The following is a 20,662-nucleotide window of genomic DNA, read 5'->3' on the forward strand; positions in this document are numbered from 1 at the left end:
AGAGAGAGAGGGGGGACAGCCGCCTCAGCCCTTCCCCGCTGACACCCCAGGCGCTGCTCACGGGGCCCGCACGACGCCTGCGGACGCCCTGCTTTGGGGGAAACTCCCGCGGAGGCGCTGGGCCGGGCAAAGAGCGGGGAGGCCGCAGGCAGGGGCTGGGGCGGGCAGCACCAGCGACTCGTGCTGCAAGGAGAGAGATGCCCCCAGCCTCTGCGCCTTTCCGGGGGTGAGGAACACAAGCAGCGGCTCTGTTTACAGCCCAGACGACGCCCTCTGCGGGTGCCACCCGCTGCCGGCAGACGGGGCGTGGCCAGACCCTGCAAAAGGGGCTCCGCTGGGGCAAGGCCCGGGGGCGTGCGCCAGTCCACAGAGAATCGCAGAGCAGGAGTTATGGCGACCCACGTGCAGCTGAGCCCTAAGGCCAAGATGCCCATCCTGGGGCTAGGCACCTGGCAGGTAATTGCAAAGGCTCCAGGGTCTGGCACGCCGGGTGCAGTGCAGCTGCTCTCTGCCTCCGGAGGCGCTCGGCTCTTCGCGCTGGCTTCTCCCTTCGCAGGCGCGGCCGAAGTTTCCAGCTGTGTCTGTGCAAAAGGCAGGAGTTTCTTTTCCTCGGGCTGCCTGCGATGCCGGAGGCAGCGGCACAGGCCCGATAGTTACCCTTTGGCAAGCTGTTTTTTGTTTACGTTGCTAGCAAGATGCGGCTGTCCTTGTGAAGTCCAGTTTCCTGGTAGGTGTTTGGTTTTATCGCGCTCAATACCTGGCCCTTATATGGATTTAGGGTCCGAGCAGCGTTTCAGCTGCTTTTCTAACCATGTCGATAAAAGGCTAACGAGCAGCAGTTGTAGGAACTGGGCTTTGTTCTAGGTGCTTGGATTCTGCAGCGACTTAGCGAGCATAAATTGTTGTTTTAAGAGTTACTGGTGCTGACTAAAATGTGGCCAGCACTGGTGCATGAAAGACTCTTTTTAAAAATTCAGGTTTCCAAAGGTTCCTTGGCTCCCTGGTAGCAAATTTCGTGATGCATTTTACTTAAATGCAAACAACGTTGATTGTAATGGTCCTTTCTGGCCTTAGATTCTATGAAGGCATGAAAACTGGTATTTGTGGTATTTCTTTCTTGATCTTTAGCTACCCAAGTGCAGAATGTAGGTCAACTTCTGATTTCAGTCACACCAGTTTAAATCCATAATAGCTCTGTTGGCATTGATGGAGTCATTCTGAATTTACAGTGGTATAATTGAGAAAAGAATCCCATCCTTTCTGTGTAAATGGAACCCTTCCTCCTTTTTAATTCCGTTTTTTTCTTTCAGTCCAGGGTTTATGATGTCACTTGCTTCCATGGTGACAAATTGGGACTGCAATTACAAGAATCACTCTTACCAGGGGAGTGTGTTTATGTGCAAAAATATATTAAAACAACATTAAAGCTGGCAATGTGATTACACAGAGAACAACAAAGATCACCCTGTGTGTGCATTGTTTTAGAACAGTTTTATGCACAGTAAAAAAGAGCTCATAGTTATAGGAAAATACTTGCGGTTTCTACCTATTGTATTGTATTGATGGCCAGTATTCTGCACTGCTCAGTGTTGTGTGTTGGTGTGATGAAAGCCCCCCTTCAGATGTACACTAATGCAGAGACAAAGTTAACATTGCTGTAGGAACATTCAGAGTTTTTGAGAATTCTGTCATCTCTGCCCAGCATCTGTTACTTTTAGCTTCATAACTTACCAACATATAGAGCAGAGGTTCTCAAGCTGTGTGCTGTAGATAACGGGCCAGTCACATATAGTCCTTGTTCCACCTGCTGAATCATGCTAAAAGAAGTTTATAAAATATACAGACTTTCCTAGTGTTCACCTTCTACTTGAGCAAGTACTGTTTACCACAGGGTGATTATGAAGTAGCCAGTGGGAAAGGATATTGATCCATATAAAGAAAAGGAGGACTTGTGGCACCTTAGAGACTAACCAATTTATTTGAGCATGAGCTTTCGTGAGCTACAGCTCACTTCATCGGATGCATACTGTGGAAAGTATAGAAGATCTTTTTATACACACAAAGCATGAAAAAATGGGTGATTACCACTACAAAAGGTTTTCTCTCCCCCCACCCCACTCTCCTGCTGGTAATAGCTTATCTAAAGTGATCACTCTCCTTACAATGTGTATGATCATCAAGGTGGGCCATTTCCAGCACAAATCCAGGGTTTAACAAGAACGTCTGGGGGTGGGGGGTAGGAAAAAACAAGGGGAAATAGGTTACCTTGCATAATGACTCAGCCACTCCCAGTCTCTATTCAAGCCTAAGTTAATTGTATCCAATTTGCAAATGAATTCCAATTCAACAGTCTCTCGCTGGAGTCTGGTTTTGAAGTTTTTTGTTGTAATATCACAAATTTCATGTCTGTAATCGCGTGACCAGAGAGGTTGAAGTGTTCTCTGACTGGTTTATGAATGTTATAATTCTTGACATCTGATTTGTGTCCATTTATTCTTTTACGTAGAGACTGTCCAGTTTGACCAATGTACATGGCAGAGGGGCATTGCTGGCACATGATGGCATATATCACATTGGTGGATGTGCAGGTGAACGAGCCTCTGATAGTGTGGGATGTGATTAGGCCCTATGATGGTGTCCCCTGAATAGATATGTGGGCACAGTTGGCAACAGGCTTTGTTGCAAGGATAGGTTCCTGGGTTAGTGGTTCTGGTGTGTGGTTGTTGGTGAGTATTTGCTTCAGGTTGGGGGACTGTCTGTAGGCAAGGACTGGCCTGTCTCCCAAGATTTGTGAGAGTGTTGGGTCATCCTTCAGGATAGGTTGTAGATCCTTAATAATGCGTTGGAGGGGTTTTAGTTGGGGGCTGAAGGTGACGGCTAGTGGCGTTCTGTTATTTTCTTTGTTAGGCCTGTCCTGTAGTAGGTGACTTCTGGGAACTCTTCTGGCTCTATCAATCTGTTTCTTCACTTCCGCAGTGGGTATTATAGTTGTAAGAATGCTTGATAGAGATCTTGTAGGTGTTTGTCTCTGTCTGAGGGGTTGGAGCAAATGCAGTTGTCTACAGCCATGCTCTGCGATACAATAGATCGTGTGGTGTGGTCAGGGTGAAAGCTGGAGGCATGTAGGTAGGAATAGCGGTCAGTAGGTTTCCGGTAAAGGGTGGTGTTTATGTGACCATCACTTATTAGCACTGCAGTGTTCAGGAAGTGGATCTCTTGTGTGGACTGGACCAGGCTGAGGTTGATGGTGGGATGGAAATTGTTGAAATCATGGTGGAATTCCTCAAGGGCTTCTTTTCCATGGGTCCAGATGATGAAGATGTCATCAATATAGCGCAAGTAGAGTAGGGGCATTAGGGGACAAGAGCTGAGGAAGCGTTGTTCTAAGTCAGCCATAAAAATGCTGGCATACTGTGGGGCCATGCGGGTACCCATAGCAGTGCCGCTGATTTGAAGGTATATATTATCCCAAAATGTAAAATAGTTATGGGTAAGGACAAAGTCACACAGTTCAGCCACCAGGTTAGCCGTGACATTATCGGGGATAGTGTTCTTGACGGCTTGTAGTCCATCTTTGTGTGGAATGTTGGTGTAGAGGGCTTCTACATCCATAGTGGCCAGGATGGTGTTATCAGGAAGATCACCGATGGATTGTAGTTTCTTCAGGAAGTCAGTAGTGTCTCGAAGGTAGCTGGGAGTGCTGGTAGCATAGGGCCTGAGGAGGGAGTCTACATAGCCAGACAATCCTGCTGTCAGGGTGCCAATGCCTGAGATGATGGGGCGTCCAGGATTTCCAGGTTTATGGATCTTGGGTAGTAGATAGAATATCCCAGATCGGGGTTCCAGGGGTGTGTCTGTGCGGATTTGATCTTGTGCTTTTTCAGGGAGTTTCTTGAGCAAATGCTGTAGTTTCTTTTGGTAACCCTCAGTGGGATCAGAGGGTAATGGCTTGTAGAAAGTGGTGTTGGAGAGCAGCCTCTTGTTCATATTCCAACCTATTCATGATGACAACAGCACCTCCTTTGTCAGCCTTTTTGATTATGATGTCAGAGTTGTTTCTGAGGCTGTGGATGGCATTGTGTTCCGCACGGCTGAGGTTGTGGGGTAAGTGATGCTGCTTTTCCACAATTTCAGCCCGTGCACGTCGGCGGAAGCACTCTATGTAGAAATCCAGTCTGCTGTCTCGACCTTCGGGAGGAGTCCACCTAGAATGCTTCTTTTTGTAGTGTTGGTAGGGAGGTCTCTGTGGATTTGTATGTTGTTCAGAGGTGTGTTGGAAATATTCCTTGAGTTGGAGACGTTGAAAATAGGATTCTAGGTCACCACAGAACTGTATCATGTTCGTGGTGGTGGCGGGGCAGAAGGAGAGGCCCCGAGGTAGGACAGCTGCTTCTGCTGGGCTTTAAGAGTATAGTTGGATAGGTTAACAATATTGCTGGGTGGGTTGAGGGAACCATTGCTGTGGCCCTTGTGGCATGCAGTAGTTTAGAAAGTTTAGTGTCCTTTTTCTTTTGTAGAGAAGCAAAGTGTGTGTTGTAAATGGCTTGTCTAGTTTTAGTAAAGTCCAGCCACGAGGAAGTTTGTGGAAGGTTGGTTTTTTATGAGAGTATCCATTTTTGAGAGCTCATTCTTTATCTTTCCCTGTTTGCTGTAGAGGATGTTGATCAGGTGGTTCCGCAGTTTCTTTGAGAGCGTGTGGCACAAGCTGTCAGCATAGTCTGAACAGGAGAGTGGATTTGTGTGTGGGGGGGAGAAGGCCCAACTTGATTATCATACACATTGTAAGGAGAGTGATCACTTTAGATAAGCTATTACCAGCAGGAGAGTGGGGTGGGGGAAGAGAAAACCTTTTGTAGTGGTAAACACCCATTTTTTCATGCTTTGTGTGTATAAAAAGATCTTCTATACTTTCCACAGTATGCATCCGATGAAGTGAACTGTAGCTCACAAAAGCTTATGCTCATATAAATTGGTTAGTCTCTAAGGTGCCATAAGTCCTCCTTTTCTTTTTAAGAAACTGAATGAATCTCTGCAGGTCAAAGAGGTAGAGTTATTGACTGAGCTAAAGGAGAACCTGTTTCTTCTGCGTTTGATCCTGAAATGTGTAGAATGCTTGCCACTTCTGTTGATTTCAGATTTGACTAGACAAAATTTGAAGTGAGGACAGATGGGGGAAAAAAAAATCTTTCTACCTTCTCATCAATTCCAAGGGCAGTCTTTGTGCACTCACAGTAAAGAAATTTATTTGAGCATGAGCTTTCGTGAGCTACAGCTCACTTCATCGGATGCATACTGTGGAAACTGCAGCAGACTTTATATACACACAGAGATGATGAAACAATACCTCTTCCCACCCCACTGTCCTGCTGGTAATAGCTTATCTAAAGTGATCATCAAGTTGGGCCATTTCCAGCACAAATCCAGGTTTTCTCACCCTCCACCCCCCCACACACAAACTCACTCTCCTGCTGGTAATAGCCCATCCAAAGTGACAACTCTCTACACAATGTGCATGGTAATCAAGGTGGGCCATGTCCAGCACAAATCCAGGCTTTCTCACCCCCCCACCCCTTTTTCTTTTTTTCCGGGGGACACACACAAACTCACTCTCCTGCTGGCAATAGCTCATCCAAACTGACCACTCTCCAAGTTTAAATGCAAGTTTAACCAGAACGTCGGGCGGGGGGGGAGGTAGGAAAAAACAAGGGGAAATACGCTACCTTGCATAATGACTTAGCCACTCATGCTCAAATAAATTGGTTAGTCTCTAAGGTGCCACAAGTACTCCTTTTCTTTTTGCGAATACAGACTAACACGGCTGTTACTCTGAAACAGTAAAGAAAGTACAGCTTTGAATAGTCTTATCGTATGTATCATTTATCTGGCCCTGAGCATATACTATATGAAGTTACACAATGAGGGAGCAAATAACCAAAGAGGCCCAGCAGCATTTGGATTTGAAGGTTTCAAAGCCATCTAGGGAATTCAGCCACACAGTGCCAATTAACCCCAATGCAACTAATAAAAATATCAACATTTTGCATCCCAAAGAGAGAGCTGTTAGGCAAGTCCTCCCCCAACCACCTTTACTCCCAGGACTCCAGGAACATGTGCATGGACTGTGGGGAATGGGGAATAGTATTTTTTGCAAGATTCCATCTTGCAAGCAGGACTGGTGCTAGACACAGTACTATCGAGGCTTCTGCTACCTGGTAGTGCATGTGGGGAGAGGGTTTTGGGGGTACTTAAAGGAGCATCCTCGCCCCAAAAAGCAGTCCCAACTGATAGGGAGGGTGGCTGATCTGGGCTAGGCTTGCAGTAGCAAAGGGATGTCCCCATAAAGCTATCCTGGTTGGGCGGGGGGGTGTGTGTGTGGTCGGAGGAGGTAGAGGGAAGGGCAGGTAGGCAAGAGCTACCCCCATAAATCCTATGGTGATTGTTTAGCCTACACATAATGCTGGATATAGTTACACAGCCAGGAATCCAACACTGTTTTCAAACTAGAAATTGACCCTTCCAGGTGGGGTTCTCTGAATCACTCTTGCTTTGTGTTTCACACACTCCTTAGGGTTTTGTTGTATGGGACGGAATCCAGAGTAGTTTTATGCTCCATATAAATAGAGATCACAGGATAAATTCCCAGGTACTGAAGCACATTCAAAATGGTGATTAATCTGATCTAGTTTGCATACCATTGGATTAGCACACCCACTCTGTGGTCAGTTTGAGCCACTCTCCTATCTGGAAATGTTGGTGTTTTACAGGTGTTCATTTTGTTTTCAGGCTCCTCCAGGGAAAGTGGAAGAAGTGGTGAAGTTTGCCATCGACATTGGATACCGCCACTTCGACTGTGCCTCTTTGTACAAGAATGAGAGTGAAATAGGGGATGGGATCCAGCAGAAAATCAAGGAAGGGGTTGTGAAACGGGAAGATCTTTTTGTTGTCAGTAAGGTACAACTGGCTACAGGAATTGTATCATGGGGTCATAGGGCAAATAATTTAGTTACATAGAGAGAGATGGAGCTCAACAGACAGCCCATGCTCCAGGGATAAAATGACCGAGGGAATAATCCCCTTCATCCCTCCTGTTAGTTTTATGTTTCTGTCTTTCTAGCGAGGCAAGGAGAGGGGTAAAAGCAAGGAAAATGGGATTCGTGTAATTCTGTTGTGTGGAACAGGATCTTCCATAAAGTTCATCCATTATTTGCAATGGGAGAAGAACCCTGTTGGGAGCATTTTGACAAATCAGAGAATGGTAGCGTGGCCACCATGATCATGTGAATTTCTCCTGATCTGCAAATTTCGAGTCTTTGCTATTTTAAGTTTTTCCCCCTAGAAGCATGGTAGGAAAACAAGAAATTAGAAGTCTCTAGGTCAAATTCAGAGGCAGTACTTCAGTTATATATTTTAACTTACTGATGTGTAAGGAAGCCTAAATCGGTGGACGCAATGTAATGCAATGCAATGCAAACCTGGAATAAGGTGTAAATTAAAGTTGGGGGCCTATTATAACTTTTTTACTTTTCTAGTTAATTGTCTTAATGGCTCTACTTTTCTCTTCTGGCCCACTGACATATGAGCTAAACCAACTTAGATCACCTCTACGCTCCTCTCTGAATTTGTTCCTCTGCCTAAAACCAGCTTTTAGTAGAGCAGGAAATTTGTGAGTATTTGTATTTTAATTTTCTGGAGAAAATTCAGTTTTTCAACAAAACAAATACAATGTTTGTTGTTTTTGTTTTGTTTTTTGTGGTCTTTTGAGGAGGGGAAGGTTAGAGGGTGGTAAAAAACCAAAAACATCTCACTAGAAGATGGACATTGTTACTAGGAATTTTTTGTTTCTAGTTTTTCAATTTAAAAAAATGGAAATTTTTGACCAAAATAAAATTTTCTCAGCACTTTTAATTTTGGTCAAAAACCAGTTTTTCATTAAAATATTTAAATAAAAGACAAGTTACAGCCAGCTCTTGTTTGGGTTCAGGACGGTGATGTGTGGCTTATTGGGGATTTACTGAAGTTTCCAAATACCTTATGACAATTCTATTCTTGTATCTGAGCTTTGGAATTAGGTAATAAAAATCAATAGGCCATGCTGACAACTTTAATCACTTTGGAAATGTGGAACTGCCAAAATACGTGCAGTTTTTCCCATCTGGGGACACATGGTAGGAAGCTTTATTCTGTCAATTCCTTTTTATAAATACTGTATTTTGAGTTTGGGCTCTATTTTAATTTGTCACTTAAAATTTTAGCAGCAAGACACATAGATCTGTCTTTGGCATAAGCTATGTAAGCAGAAAGGGTGATGTTCTCAGACCTGTTTCTCGTAGATATAAAATAGCCTCTCTCCGGACAGGGGGATTCTGTAAGGTTTCAGAGTAACTGTCCATTTTGGTTTTCTCGTTACAGCTGTGGTGCACGTTTCATGAGCGATCCCTTGTGAAGGGGGCATGCCAGACGAGCCTTGCTGCACTGAAACTGGATTATCTGGACCTCTACCTTATTCATTTTCCTATGGGATTCAAGGTAGCGAGCCTCCTCTAGTTCTTGTCTCCTCCTCATCCTGAGAGAATCCTTGAGTGCTCAGATGCTAGGCCGTGGCCACCATCTAGTCCGCCAAGGAGGACTAGCCTCCTTCTGGAATTTCTCTTTGCCATGTTTTATTCATCTAAGTGTTGCACTGTATAGAGAAACCGTGAGGCCACTTCTCTGGCAGAAGAGGGGTGAGGAGGAGACATCTCTATAGATGTTGCTTCCACAGCATTCCAAGCCTCCAGTGACTTTGATAGCAACCAACAAGTGCTTCTATGCAGGTCACCTACATGGCAAAAGCAAGGCTATACTACTGTGCATATGGGTATTTAGTGTCGATTATCTCTTTAGGAGTTCTGGTGGCTGCATGCTATACTTTTCTCTCTCTAAGCAATAGCAGAACTGTGAGTTTACAACGTAGAATGAATATTTTTGGAGTCGGGCATTTCCCATCCAGGCTTCTTCAGCTGCAGGGGCAGTGTTGTGTGGATTCCAGTTTTGGGAGAAAAAACTAGATACATCCATGGAGGATAGGTCCATCAATGGCTATTAGCCAGGAGGGGCAGGGATGGTGTCCCTAGCCTCCGTTTGCCAGAAGCTGGGAATGGGTGACAGGGCATGGATCGCTTGATGATTATTTGTTCTGTTCATTCCCAAGGGGCACTTGGCATTGGCCACTGTCGGAAGACCGGATACTGGGCTAGATGGATCTTTAGAAAGGTCTGACCCAGTATGGCCAATGTTCTTAATTATTGGTCTATTTAGAGTGATTATCAATGGAAGATGAAGCAAGTCACAGAATTAACCATAGTTTTTTGGAATGAATACCAGGGCTGGAATGAAACTTGTTACATAAAGAGTGGAGGACTTCCCTCTCCTCTCTTTAGACTTATTAAACTAATTACTTGACCAAAGGTTACTATTTCCCCTCTATTAGCTCCAATTTAAGTCACCATATGCAGTATGGCCCTGATTCAGCAAGGTACTTAAATATGCGCATAATTTTAAAGTTTTGCATATGCTTAAGTTCCTTGTTGAATTGGGACCTATGCATCCATTTTGACTTGCTGATAGAATCTGGGTATTCCAGCTCTGAAAGCAAATCTCTTTAAACTTTCTGTCTTGATATGACAGGCTGGTGAGGAGGTGCATCCTGTAGATGACAATGGTATGGTTGTCCCCAGTAACACGGATATTCTGGACACATGGGAGGTAAAAATTCACTCTTCGTTCTTACACACCAGAAGTGGAGCAGAAGGCTGCATGCCTGTAATGGTGGGGGCTGCAATGGTGTTCATATTAGGGTTTGGAGAGATGTATTCGGCTGGGGGCTGCTCACAGGGTCTTTGCATCACTAGGAATTCAAGGTTTCCATATGTTCTTTGTTCAGAGCTATCTACCCTTTATTCCATTTGAGTGGCATGATTCTATGTCTGTTGCGGCTACCCACAGCCTAGGTGACATAGTGGCTCTGAGAGTGCCATTTTCTCCATAAGAGGAAGGCTGAGCATTGTGGAAAAGAACAATGTGATCACCTACCTGTATAGCTTGAGGCTCTGGTCTGTGCTCTTCATGTCTGTGTCCTGTCAGCTCAAAAACGGAGTGATTTATTAACCTCTTTGCTTCTATTAGATGGCATAAAAAGACAGTGTCCTAAAAGGATGAGATTTGGCTCTCATGGGGAAAGGGTGGGCTGGTCTGGATGTGATGGTGGGATGGACTCTGGGGAACAGACATGCTTAACGTGAACAGTTAATTCATCGATGCAAAAATTTTAAGGCCAGACATGACCATTAGATCATCTAGTTCAGGGTGGGCAAACTATGGCCCAGGAGCCGCATCCAATCTTCCAGATGTTTTAATCCGGCCCTTGAGCTCCCGCCAGGAAGTGGGGTCAGGGGCTTGCCCCACTCTGTGTGCTTCCTGGAAGCAGCGGCGTGCCCCCCTTCCAGCTCCTACATGTAGGGGCAGCCAGGGGGCTCCGCATGCTGACCCCGCCCAAGGGCTACCCTCCCAGCTCCCATTGGCTAGGAACCACGGCCAATGGGAGCTGCAGGGGTGGCACCTGTGGACAGGGCAGCGCACAGAGGCAACGCTCCATGTAGGAGCTGGAGTGGGGACATGCCACGAATTCTGGGAGCTGCTTGAGGTAAGCGCTGCCCAGAGCCTGCACCCGTGACCCCCTCCCATGCCCCAACCCCCTGCCCCAGCCCTAATCCCTCTCCTACCCTCCGAACCCCTTGTTCCCAGCCCGGAGCACCCTCCCACACCCCTGAACGCCTCATTTCTGGCCCCACCCCAGAGCCTTCACCCCCAGCTGGAGCCCTCACCCCCTCCCACACCCCAACCCCCAATTTTGTGAGCATTCATGGCCCGCCATATAATTTCCATACCCAGATGTGGCCCTTGGGCCAAAAAGTTTGCCCACCCCGGTCTAGTCTCCCCTCCTTATTGATTTATCAGTTACTGTGGTAAAGGGAAAAGGCTAGGCTGGCAGAACTACTAGCTCCTGTACGTGACTGGGTGACTTTGTCCCCTTAGGCTGTGGAAGAGCTGGTGGATGCAGGCCTGGTGAAAGCCATTGGAATCTCCAACTTTAACCACGAACAGATTGAGAGACTCTTAACCAAACCTGGTTTAAAATTCAAGCCTGCCAACAACCAGGTAAGGTATTTATTCCTGCTGGCTTCTGATGAACACGTGTCTAAAGGCTGGGCTGCATAGGCTTGAACGGATCTTAAAAAAGGAGTTTGGAATTCAACAAAATACTGAGAACTCAGGAACGTCTGTGGACGTTACCATGCAGTGAGTGGGTATTAAGGTTGACTACTGGGATGCAAGTTCGGATTGTCATTCATGGTGTGTCTAGACTACCGAGATACACCTCATAGCAGCATGTGCAGAATATAGAACCTTTCATAACCCCATGAAATGCTATAAGCAGTTTCACTCCTCCTCCTAGCACCCCAAGGTATCTGAGCCTGACATTGCCAGGGTCTTCGTCTCTAGCACCCTCTGGTGGTCACTTTGGCCCTGCAATGGCCTGGTCTGTTTCTGTCCGCATCTTCTGTGGCCCACCCAGTTATCTCTTAAGTTCTGTCCCCTTCCAGGGTAAGGAAAAGACAAACTGAAAATCCAGATAAACATCTAAACGAATGGTGGTTCTGCCCCTTTTGGGCTATGCTGCAGGTCCCTCCCTTTGCCCTACTTTCAGACTCCACAGCATTCTGTGTTTCTTAAGCTGAGCACTGCCACCCAGGACTTTCCCCCTGCAGGTTCTTCTTTGCAGCAGGTTTCCTAACTGCCTCTTCTCCCAGGGACCTTTCTACTTCAGCCTGCCTTCATCCAGCCCTTCCTACCTACTGGAAGCTCCCTCAGCTGAGTTCCCCTCTGTCTTGTGCAGTACTTGCAAACCCTTTCACTCACTGCTAGGATCAATAGTTGTCATTACATCACCAGATCAAGATCATCAGGGGGTTAGCTGCTACCTCACAGACCAGACAGAACCCAGCTTCCCCTTAAAGGACCAGCCAGTCCATGACAGATGTTGTAAACATCAAGGAGTTCTGGAACACTGTTACATTTGAGCCTACAAAATATACCCACAGATTTAAGCCCACTAGAGTTGATTTATATTTTGCCTTGACTTGTGCAGTTTTTTTTCATTGTGCAAAAAAAAAAAGTAACCAGAGATTTCTGGCTTTACACTATGGCTGCTGAAAATTCCTTTGGCCTCTGCTCAATGCAGTACACTGGGCAATAGCATTCATGAGCGTTTCAGAGTCTTACGGCTGTGCTTTTAGTTTTAGTGTTATCCTTGTGTGACGTCATGATTCTGCAGTACGATTGGGAAGGGTTCCCATATAATTTTTTTCCCAAGAGTTTCCGGCTTTATTAAATGACTCCTTTGGGTGAATTTTAACTGTAGTGTGGTCTAAGCATAGGTGGGAGGGGCTGTATTTGTGGACACAGCATTGTAACCATAAAGTTGCGTGACAATTGCAATTGCCAGTTGAACGTGCCAAGTTAGCACCAGCACCTGCAGCATAATATATAAACATGGGAATCCATACTCACATGAACGGTGCCATTGACATCAGTGGGACTACCTGCACGAGGTAAGAGCTGGCAAGAGCAGGCCAAAGGCTTTTCCTTTGTACCTTTGAACATGTGGTGGGGTCTTGCTCAGCCAGTTTCCCGTGACTTCAGAAGGCAGGATAAAGGATTTGATAACTACTCCATTTGGCACTTTCTTTATGGAGTATAGTACACAGTTTCACTTTTTTAAATATTTGCTTAACACAGATTGCTTTAAAATAGTTTTTTAATAATAATGTTGTCTAATATTATGTAGCTGGAGTACCCAAACGTCCCATTCAGGATTAGGTTCCCACTGTGCTGGGTGCATTACATAGATCCTAAAAAGACACAGTACCTGCCCTGAAGTGTTTACCGTCTAAGAAATACTTAAAAATGAATATAGACCTAGTCAAACCCAGCACCGTATACAAATGTTTTACCATGCCAAGATGCACTGCTCTGGGTAGAAGCATATCCATGCTTTACAGGCTGCATTATTTGAATGTGTGATCAGTATATGAAAGGAGATTCAAAATTATATTAATGTAAATTTTTTTAAGATGTTAAAGCAACAAGTTGGTAAATCTCCAAGTTCTGGTTTCTAAATGACAATTACTCTGGTACGTTGCCCATACACAGTATAGTAAAAGCATTACATATATACCTGCCTAGCAAAATTCTACTCACCATGGGAGAGTACCTTTTGTGTGTTGGGCAAGTAGAATATTATCAGGCTTTCCATAATCATCATCATGATAAAAGAAGGAAGAACAATTTTGTGGTTAATTCACTGAATGGCGACTTCGTAGACCCTGATCCGCTACAGACTTCCTGCATGACTGTGGGCAAGTCACCTACCCTTGTTCCCCCATTTTACAGATGGGGTACAAGTACTTTGTATATCTTGTCTGCCCTGAAGCGCTTTGAGTCCAAACAGAGACTGTCACTGTGTTGTACATAACCTAGCACTGTGTGGTTCTGATACAGGTTCAGGCCTCTAGATCAGGGGTTCTCAAACTTCATTGCACCATGACCCCCTTCTGACAACAAATTATTACATGATCCCAGGAGGGGGGACCGAAGCCTGAGCCTGCTTGAGTCCCACAGCCAGCCCCAGGTGGGATGGCCAGAGCTTAAACCTGAGCCCTGCTGCTCCAGGCAGGGGGCCAAAGCCCAAGGGCTTCACCCCCAGTTGGGGGCCTATAACCTGAGACCTGCCACCCAGGGCTGAAACCCTTGGGCTTTGGCTTTGGCCCTGGGCAATGGGGCTTGGGCTTTGGCATCTGGCCCCAGCAAGTCTAACACCAGCCCTGGTGACCCCATTAAAAAGGGGTTGCAACCCACTTTAGGGTCCCGACCTACAGTTTGAGAACTGCTGCTCTAGATGCTACTGTAGTGCAAATAGTAATCAACAGCAAGGCATGTAGATATTTTGTGTGTGATGGTTCTGCAAGACTTCTTTATACCATAGGTATACGAGTGGCTCCAAAGGTAGTCACAGGGTCTGTATTCCCTGGAGCACAGGAGTGCTAGCAGTGCAGTCTGCCACTGGATGAACCTGTGTGTCCTTGTGCCTGCAGATTGAGTGCCACCCATACCTTACCCAGGAGAAGCTGATTAAATATTGCCAATCCAAAGGGATCTCTGTGACTGCATACAGTCCCCTTGGCTCTCCTGCCAGGCCATGGTAAGAATGCTTGGCAGCCTCTCTTCTTGGAAGCATTTTAGAGTATGTATGTCTCTCTCTCTCAAATCATTGAAGAAAGTTGAATGTCCAGTGCAGTTACAATTGATACATATTTCTGTCGCTATATTGCAAATACTCCTGTGAAATATATCCTGTTTCATGCAAGGGATGGTAGTCTACCGTTAACCTATTGGCTGTGTTTTTTTTTTTTTTTCTTTTTATAGGGCCAACCCAGGGGACCCTACTCTTCTAGAGGACCCTAAGATTAAAGAGATTGCTGCTAAACACAGCAAAACCTCTGCTCAGGTACGTTGGAGTCACAGCACCGTGCATGTTGCCTCCTTTGTAATACATTGCCTTGTGCCAACATTGCACTCTTTCACAGATACTCTGCGGTCTTTACACAGTGACTCTTTAGAATGTCTTATTTTAAATGTAACTCAGTATAGAAGGAGAGGGATTGTCAGAACAAACAGTTCAGTCTGGGAACAGGAAGGACCTGGCAAGGAACAGGGAGTGCCTGTCATTAGCACAGATTATTGCTGACCAGCCTTAAAGATGGGCCTTTGGGTGCCCTCCAGAAAGTGCCATGTTGATCATATGAACTTAGCGATGAAAGGGGCTGTGGAAAAAATCAAATGAGGTTCAGCCAAATCACCCTATGAATCCTTGATCCAGCTAAATTATTTTTCATGGATGCCTCAGTGATTCGCTATTTGACTAAAGCTAGCAGGTGTGTGTTTGTTTTCCAGAATTCAGTGTTTGTGAACAGTTGGGGAAAATTTCTCATGGCTGCTCAGTTTGACCATGTTTCTACTTCTTAGTATTTGCTGTTCACAAACACTCTTACAACTGTGTGGGGGTTTTTGTTTTTGCTCGTAAGAATGTTTGAGAGAATGACTCTTCAGACAGATCTTCATACTCTCACCCAGTCAGCAGCTGTAGGCTCCAATCATAAAGTTGCTTGAAAAAGGGTGAATTTTTTTTCCTCAAAAAACGCTTCCTGAAAAATGCATCCCTTTTTCTGGTGAAGATGTCAAAGCTGGGAGCCTTAGCTGTTCCTCGTTCAGTTCTTAAGACCAGATCTGATCATCTGAATCCCTGTATAACACAGGACATGGGGGTCACGGAGGCAGTCCTGTTTTCCAAAAACTTCTTGCCCGAGCAGGGAGCAGAAACAATGACATTGCAAACAATTCATAGTTGACTTGAGCAGCTTGCAAACACACTACAGGCTGTAATTTGTTTACACAAACCACCTGAGGAATACTTCTGAACAATGAATAGATTTGCAGAAACTGGAATTGGTTTGTAACAAAAAAAAGTGCTACATTTCTAGAAAACTTATTTAGAACAATACCCCCCCACCCCAAACAAACCAAAAAACCCTCCAAAAAACCCTTGACCAGCACTACTAGTGACTGGTAGCTTCAGTGTCATCAGAATTCCTGTTCTTTCCTCTCAGGTTCTGATCCGGTTTCACATCCAGAGGAACGTGGCAGTCATTCCTAAGTCTGACAAACCACACCATATTGAGGAGAACTTTAAGGTAAGGTTTCAAATAAGACTATTGCTACACCTATCCATTACAGTATCAAGATGGGGTGCCATCTTCCTAATTTTCTCATTTATCCCAAATTACATTTGATGGAAGCAAGAGAAGGGGCAGCAGGGTAGAAAGATCCTTCTATATTTCAGCATTCAGTACTGCATTTTTAGTTGTGCGTTCATATTTTGTGTGAAAATTCAAGTGGACTTGCATTTTTGTTAAATTTAAAACCAGGAGCGAAGTGAGTTAAACTGTCACATCTTATTTGTCATACCACATTTCCAAGTCTCTTAATTTTAAGCTTTAATTCTACTCCTGCACAGCTAGAGTTAAACTTAATTTAATACCTACTTCTTATATTGGGCTTTTCAGCAGTAGATCTCAAAATGCTTTGCAACAGTGGTCAGACTCATTATCCACCTCTTTATAGATGGGGAAACATGGGGCAAGTTACTTCACCACCCTCAGTCACCCAGCAGGTCAGTGGCAGAGCTAGGAATAGATCTGTGCTCTACCCACTGGGATGCATTACCTTTACGTAATTTAACATGAGTAGACTTAAATACATAAGGACACGTGTGACAAGATTAGGCCTATTTAGTTTAGAGAGGAGAGGACTTGAAAAGGGCCGTTATGGCACTACAACGGTTGATATAATAAAGGTCAGTTGGAGCGAGCATCTAATACAAAAAGAAAAGGAGTACTTGTGGCACCTTAGAGACTAACCCATTTATTTGAGCATAAGCTTTCGTGAGCTACAGCTCACTTCATCGGATGCTTTCAGAGGAATCTCCCCACTGTATTTTCCACAGTATGCATCCGATGAAGTGAGCTGTAGCTCACGAAAGCTTATGCTCAAATAAATGGGTTAGTCTCTAAGGTGCCACAAGTCGTCCTGTTCTTTTTGCAGATACAGACTAACACGGCTGCTACTCTGAAACCTGTCATCTAATACAACAAGGTGACAGGCAAAACTTATACAATGCATAATTTAACCCTGGAATGCAGTGCCACAACACATCCCTGACACCGAAACCTTAGTAGGTTCAAGCATTTCTGGCTGCCTAAAACATCAGCAGTTGTACAGGACAGGCTAAAAATGCATTAGCACTATAATCACTTATGCTTCAGGGTATAATGCTACCAATAATTGATGGGAGTTAGAAAGAAGTCTCCTAGGGGAAGGTTATTCCCCAATTTTCCACCATCTGCTTCCTTGCACCTTCCTTGCTAGAAGCATCTAGCACTGATCACTGTTGGGGGGACTGCTATCCTGAAACAGGTATGGCTATTTCAGTGTTTATATTTATAAAAAGGGAGGGGAAATCCCAGCAAATCTCAGCAGGGGATGGGTCTGATCATTTCCTCAAAGAGGAAAACTGCATAACTTTGCTAAGGTGCCACAGTCTGGCTGAAAGCCTCTTTCTCCCAGTGGAGAGAAGTTACTCACCTGAGGGCTGCCCTTGAAGTCAGTGGGACAATAAGTGAGTAAGTGCCACACGAGTCATCCTTCTTGGACTAGAACTGCTCACCCAGCAGTCCACTGACTTCATTGGAAATACTCATGAGAGTAAAGAGGTACTCTGGCCTTAGAATCTGAGGTGTCTCTTTCCATTGCACGTTGCAGAAGTCATGGGACAACTTTAGTTGGGTGCTGGGTCGAACTTCTGGAAGCCTAATGTCGTACGAGCAGTTACAGATGAAAGGACTGTTTGTGTGTGTGTCGTGTCCTAGTGCGAAGTATTCCATTCTACCTGAAGTGAGGGTAGCTGGTGTAATTATGCTTCAGTGGAATTTTTGGTCACCCAATCTGGTACAATTCACCCCTGCTCTAAGTCATAGCTGCCTTATCTTTACATTAGGTGCACTTAATTTCCAGCTGCTTACAGACCTAACTTAAAACACTTTCCTTTCAGGTGTTTGACTTTGAATTGACTAATGAGGAGATGGAAACCATCCTCAGCTTTAACAGGAATTGGAGGGCTGTTGAAATGCTAACGTAGGTTGCTTTTCTTCTGAATCCTACAGAATGCCCAGAATCCCACTCATTGCTTACTATTGCTTTTAAAGGCAAGGCAGGATCTCTCTTTGAGAAAGGGAAAGCAGGCAGGACCCCAGATTTTAAATCATGGGCTTTGGGTAATTAGACATACCTTAGACTCTATCTATACTACAAAATTACGTCAGTATAGTTTACGTCAGCATACAGCCACTGTAGTTATTAAATTGCTTGTGTATGCACACACTTGACTTTGTCAGCACTGCACATCCTCACTAGCAGCGCTTGTATTGTCAGTGTGGGGCATGGCTCTTGAAAACCTGTAACAGTCAACAAAGGCGATGCAGTGTCTATGCTGACGCTGCATTGACCTAATTACGTTGACCATGCATGTACGCTGCTTGGGGAGGTGGTGGTGGTAAATTGGCAGAGAGGCTCTTACGTCAGCGGTAGCCAAATTTAAGTGAAGACACTTCCACAGCTAGGGTGAGACAAGGCATCTTACATTGACCTAACCCAGTAGTGTAGACCAGGCCTTAGAATGACTGATGTCAAGAGGAAGATAATCCCTACATAGTCATTTCTTTAGCAGGTACTATCCCCTCTATTTTGTCCGTATGTTCCAAATACCTACATTAAATGACTGCTTCGGCAAGCGGTGTTCCTCTGACTAAGATGGAAGTGGTATGGAAGGAGTGGCCAGGAGGTTCAGAATGCTTTTAATGCCTACAGTAGGGACCTGCTTGGCAAACATCTACCTATGCACTATTCAATACCCTGCCTGTCTTCCTGACAGAAGGACATGTGTAGTTACTTTGAATACTTGGTAACACCCACTTTTTTTTTTAGGGCTGTCAATCACAAGGAATATCCATTCAAAGAAGATTATTAAAGCTGGTGTTTCTTTGGCATCTCTGGCTATTAGAGTTGGAGCCTCTTCTGCTCTGACTTGTTCTTCTATACTGATTGTGTCCTTCAACTATTGTCTGCCCTTTTACCACCAGACATGTGGGTTGAAGGAAGAAGAAATGTATATAAAAGCTAAAGAACAAATATTTAACACCTTTAGAGGGGTTACCTTTTTATCAACGGGTTGGAGGTACTGCTTTTTGCAAGACTACTGAAAGAAAGTTAACTTTAATTCCTCTTTTGTTTACTTTGTATATTAAACTCCACTTCCCATCTAGTCACTTGAGGAGGAGTTCAAGGTAGGTTAATACAATGTCAGTACCCTAAGAGATGCTGTATTAACTATGGAACTCTTTATACAGTTGCTTGTATGCCACTTGTCTGATTGTTCCAGCTGGATAACTATCCTGTGCCTAATGTATTGAAGACATTAAACAATTCAGAGTACAATTATTTGAATGAGTGTATTCACTTTACTAAATGGTGCACCAGTAGGCTAGTGCAGTGGTTCTCAAACTTCATTGCACTGCGATGTCCTTCTACTTCATCATTCTACTTCATGATGCCAGGATGGGGGGAACCAAAGCCTGAGCCTACCCAAGCCCCACCACTCAAGGAAGGGGGCTAAAGCTGAAGCTCAAGGGCTTCAGCCCCAGGCAGGTAGCCTGCAACCTCAGTCCTGCCACCCAGGGCTGAAGCTCTCAGGCTTTGACTTCAGCCCTGGGTAGTGGGGCTTGGACTTCAGGCGTAGGCCCAAGCACATCTAAGCCATCCCTGGTGACCCCATTCAAGGGGGGTTGTGACCTACTTTGAGGTCCTCACCCACAGTTTGAGAACTGCTGGGCTGGTGTAAGTGGCTCTAGGACTAAATGACAAACTTGCTCCCTGTATAACTGAGCATAAAGGGGGAAGAAAGAAATCTATCTTGGGTGTGACTGGAATTGTAGGAGCTTTGGGCTTAGTGGGGTGTGCACAGGAGATGGTCAGTGCTGGAAGTCTTAGACACAAAGCTAGATGTCATCATGCTCATTGATCACAGAAGTACTTTTTAGACAAGCCCTGGGTCTCTAAAATGTAAACCTTTAGGTACATGTGGACAAAGCACATTTTAAAACATTGGTGTAGAATGCAGCCCCCCTAAACTTAATTTTTTTTCAAAATACTTAATGTATAACTAGATCACAGGTGACCTAAAACAAGTAGCGTTCATAAAGTAGAAAATCCTTTGAGGACTAAAGGAAGAATGGTTACAATGCTTTGTGTGGCATTAGGTAGAGACAGACAACACCTGTTTTCAGACATTTTTACAGATTAGGGTTTTAAAAAAACACACCCGATGGAGATATTTGGGTGCTGTTAAAGCAAGTCATTTTACATTTACTTGCCTATTGTCTTTAGCTAACTATTTGAATAGGAGGTGCTAGCTGCTGTAAATGAAGCTTAGCAAGAGCCATTGTAACCTACACCCCTCCTGGGTGTGGTGTTCTGTCCTATCTAGTGGCACAGAGACCACTTAGACACAGAGGTTGAGTCTACTCTGCAGCATTAGCTAACAGCCAGCTGGCTTCTGGCTTATGCACTAAGCTCCAGAGGCCCCAGGTTTAATCCTGCCTGCTGACTACGAGGGTCTGTTGCTGTTAAACCATCACTTCCAAGCACTATTACACATGTTAAGTAAAAATGTTAAAAGTTGCTTGTGCAACCTTAATTCTGCCCCCTGTGTGCCCTGACTGAAGTAATGGGTCCTCTAGAAGTGTAGGTGATATAGCTAACTTACATACTTGACTTTACAACGATTTAAAGGTAGATGAGAAATTGCCTAGATTTTTCTTACAGTTGCACAGAGGGGGGGAAAAAAACCCTTGCCCTGCCCTACCCTCACCAAGTCAGGTTTTGAACTCTGTAC

The 20,662-nt window shown here is 44.8% G+C and overlaps 1 protein-coding gene across 2 annotated transcripts; it reads left to right on the forward strand.

Annotated features, from left to right (window-relative positions):
* Positions 1–23: 23 nt before the first annotated feature.
* On the forward strand, positions 24–19,206 carry LOC140901135 (aldo-keto reductase family 1 member B1). Of its 2 annotated transcripts, XM_073319451.2 has the most exons (10): positions 114–456; positions 6,784–6,951; positions 8,410–8,526; positions 9,667–9,744; positions 11,074–11,196; positions 14,193–14,299; positions 14,524–14,605; positions 15,765–15,848; positions 17,765–17,847; positions 18,697–19,206. In XM_073319451.2, the coding sequence occupies exons 1-10, from the start codon at positions 391–393 to the stop codon at positions 18,737–18,739; spliced, it is 951 nt and encodes a 316-aa protein (XP_073175552.1). In that variant the 5' UTR covers positions 114–390; the 3' UTR covers positions 18,740–19,206. The 2 variants fall into 2 exon arrangements, with proteins under 2 accessions (XP_073175560.1, XP_073175552.1); XM_073319459.2 differs by lacking the exon at positions 6,784–6,951 and having other exon boundaries at positions 24–456.
* Positions 19,207–20,662: the final 1,456 nt, after the last annotated feature.

The sequence above is a fragment of the Lepidochelys kempii genome, chromosome 1, assembly GCF_965140285.1.
Source record: "Lepidochelys kempii isolate rLepKem1 chromosome 1, rLepKem1.hap1, whole genome shotgun sequence".
NCBI classification, from domain to species: Eukaryota; Metazoa; Chordata; order Testudines; family Cheloniidae; genus Lepidochelys; species Lepidochelys kempii.

Coding starts and splice junctions, on each gene's coding strand:
- LOC140901135 (XM_073319451.2), top strand. CDS start 391: ATGGCGACCCACGTGCAGCTGAGCCCTAAGGCCAAGATGCCCATCCTG. Junction 9,745..11,073: donor ATATTCTGGACACATGGGAG/GTAAAAATTCAC, acceptor TTGTCCCCTTAG/GCTGTGGAAGAGCTGGTGGA. Junction 11,197..14,192: donor TCAAGCCTGCCAACAACCAG/GTAAGGTATTTA, acceptor TTGTGCCTGCAG/ATTGAGTGCCACCCATACCT.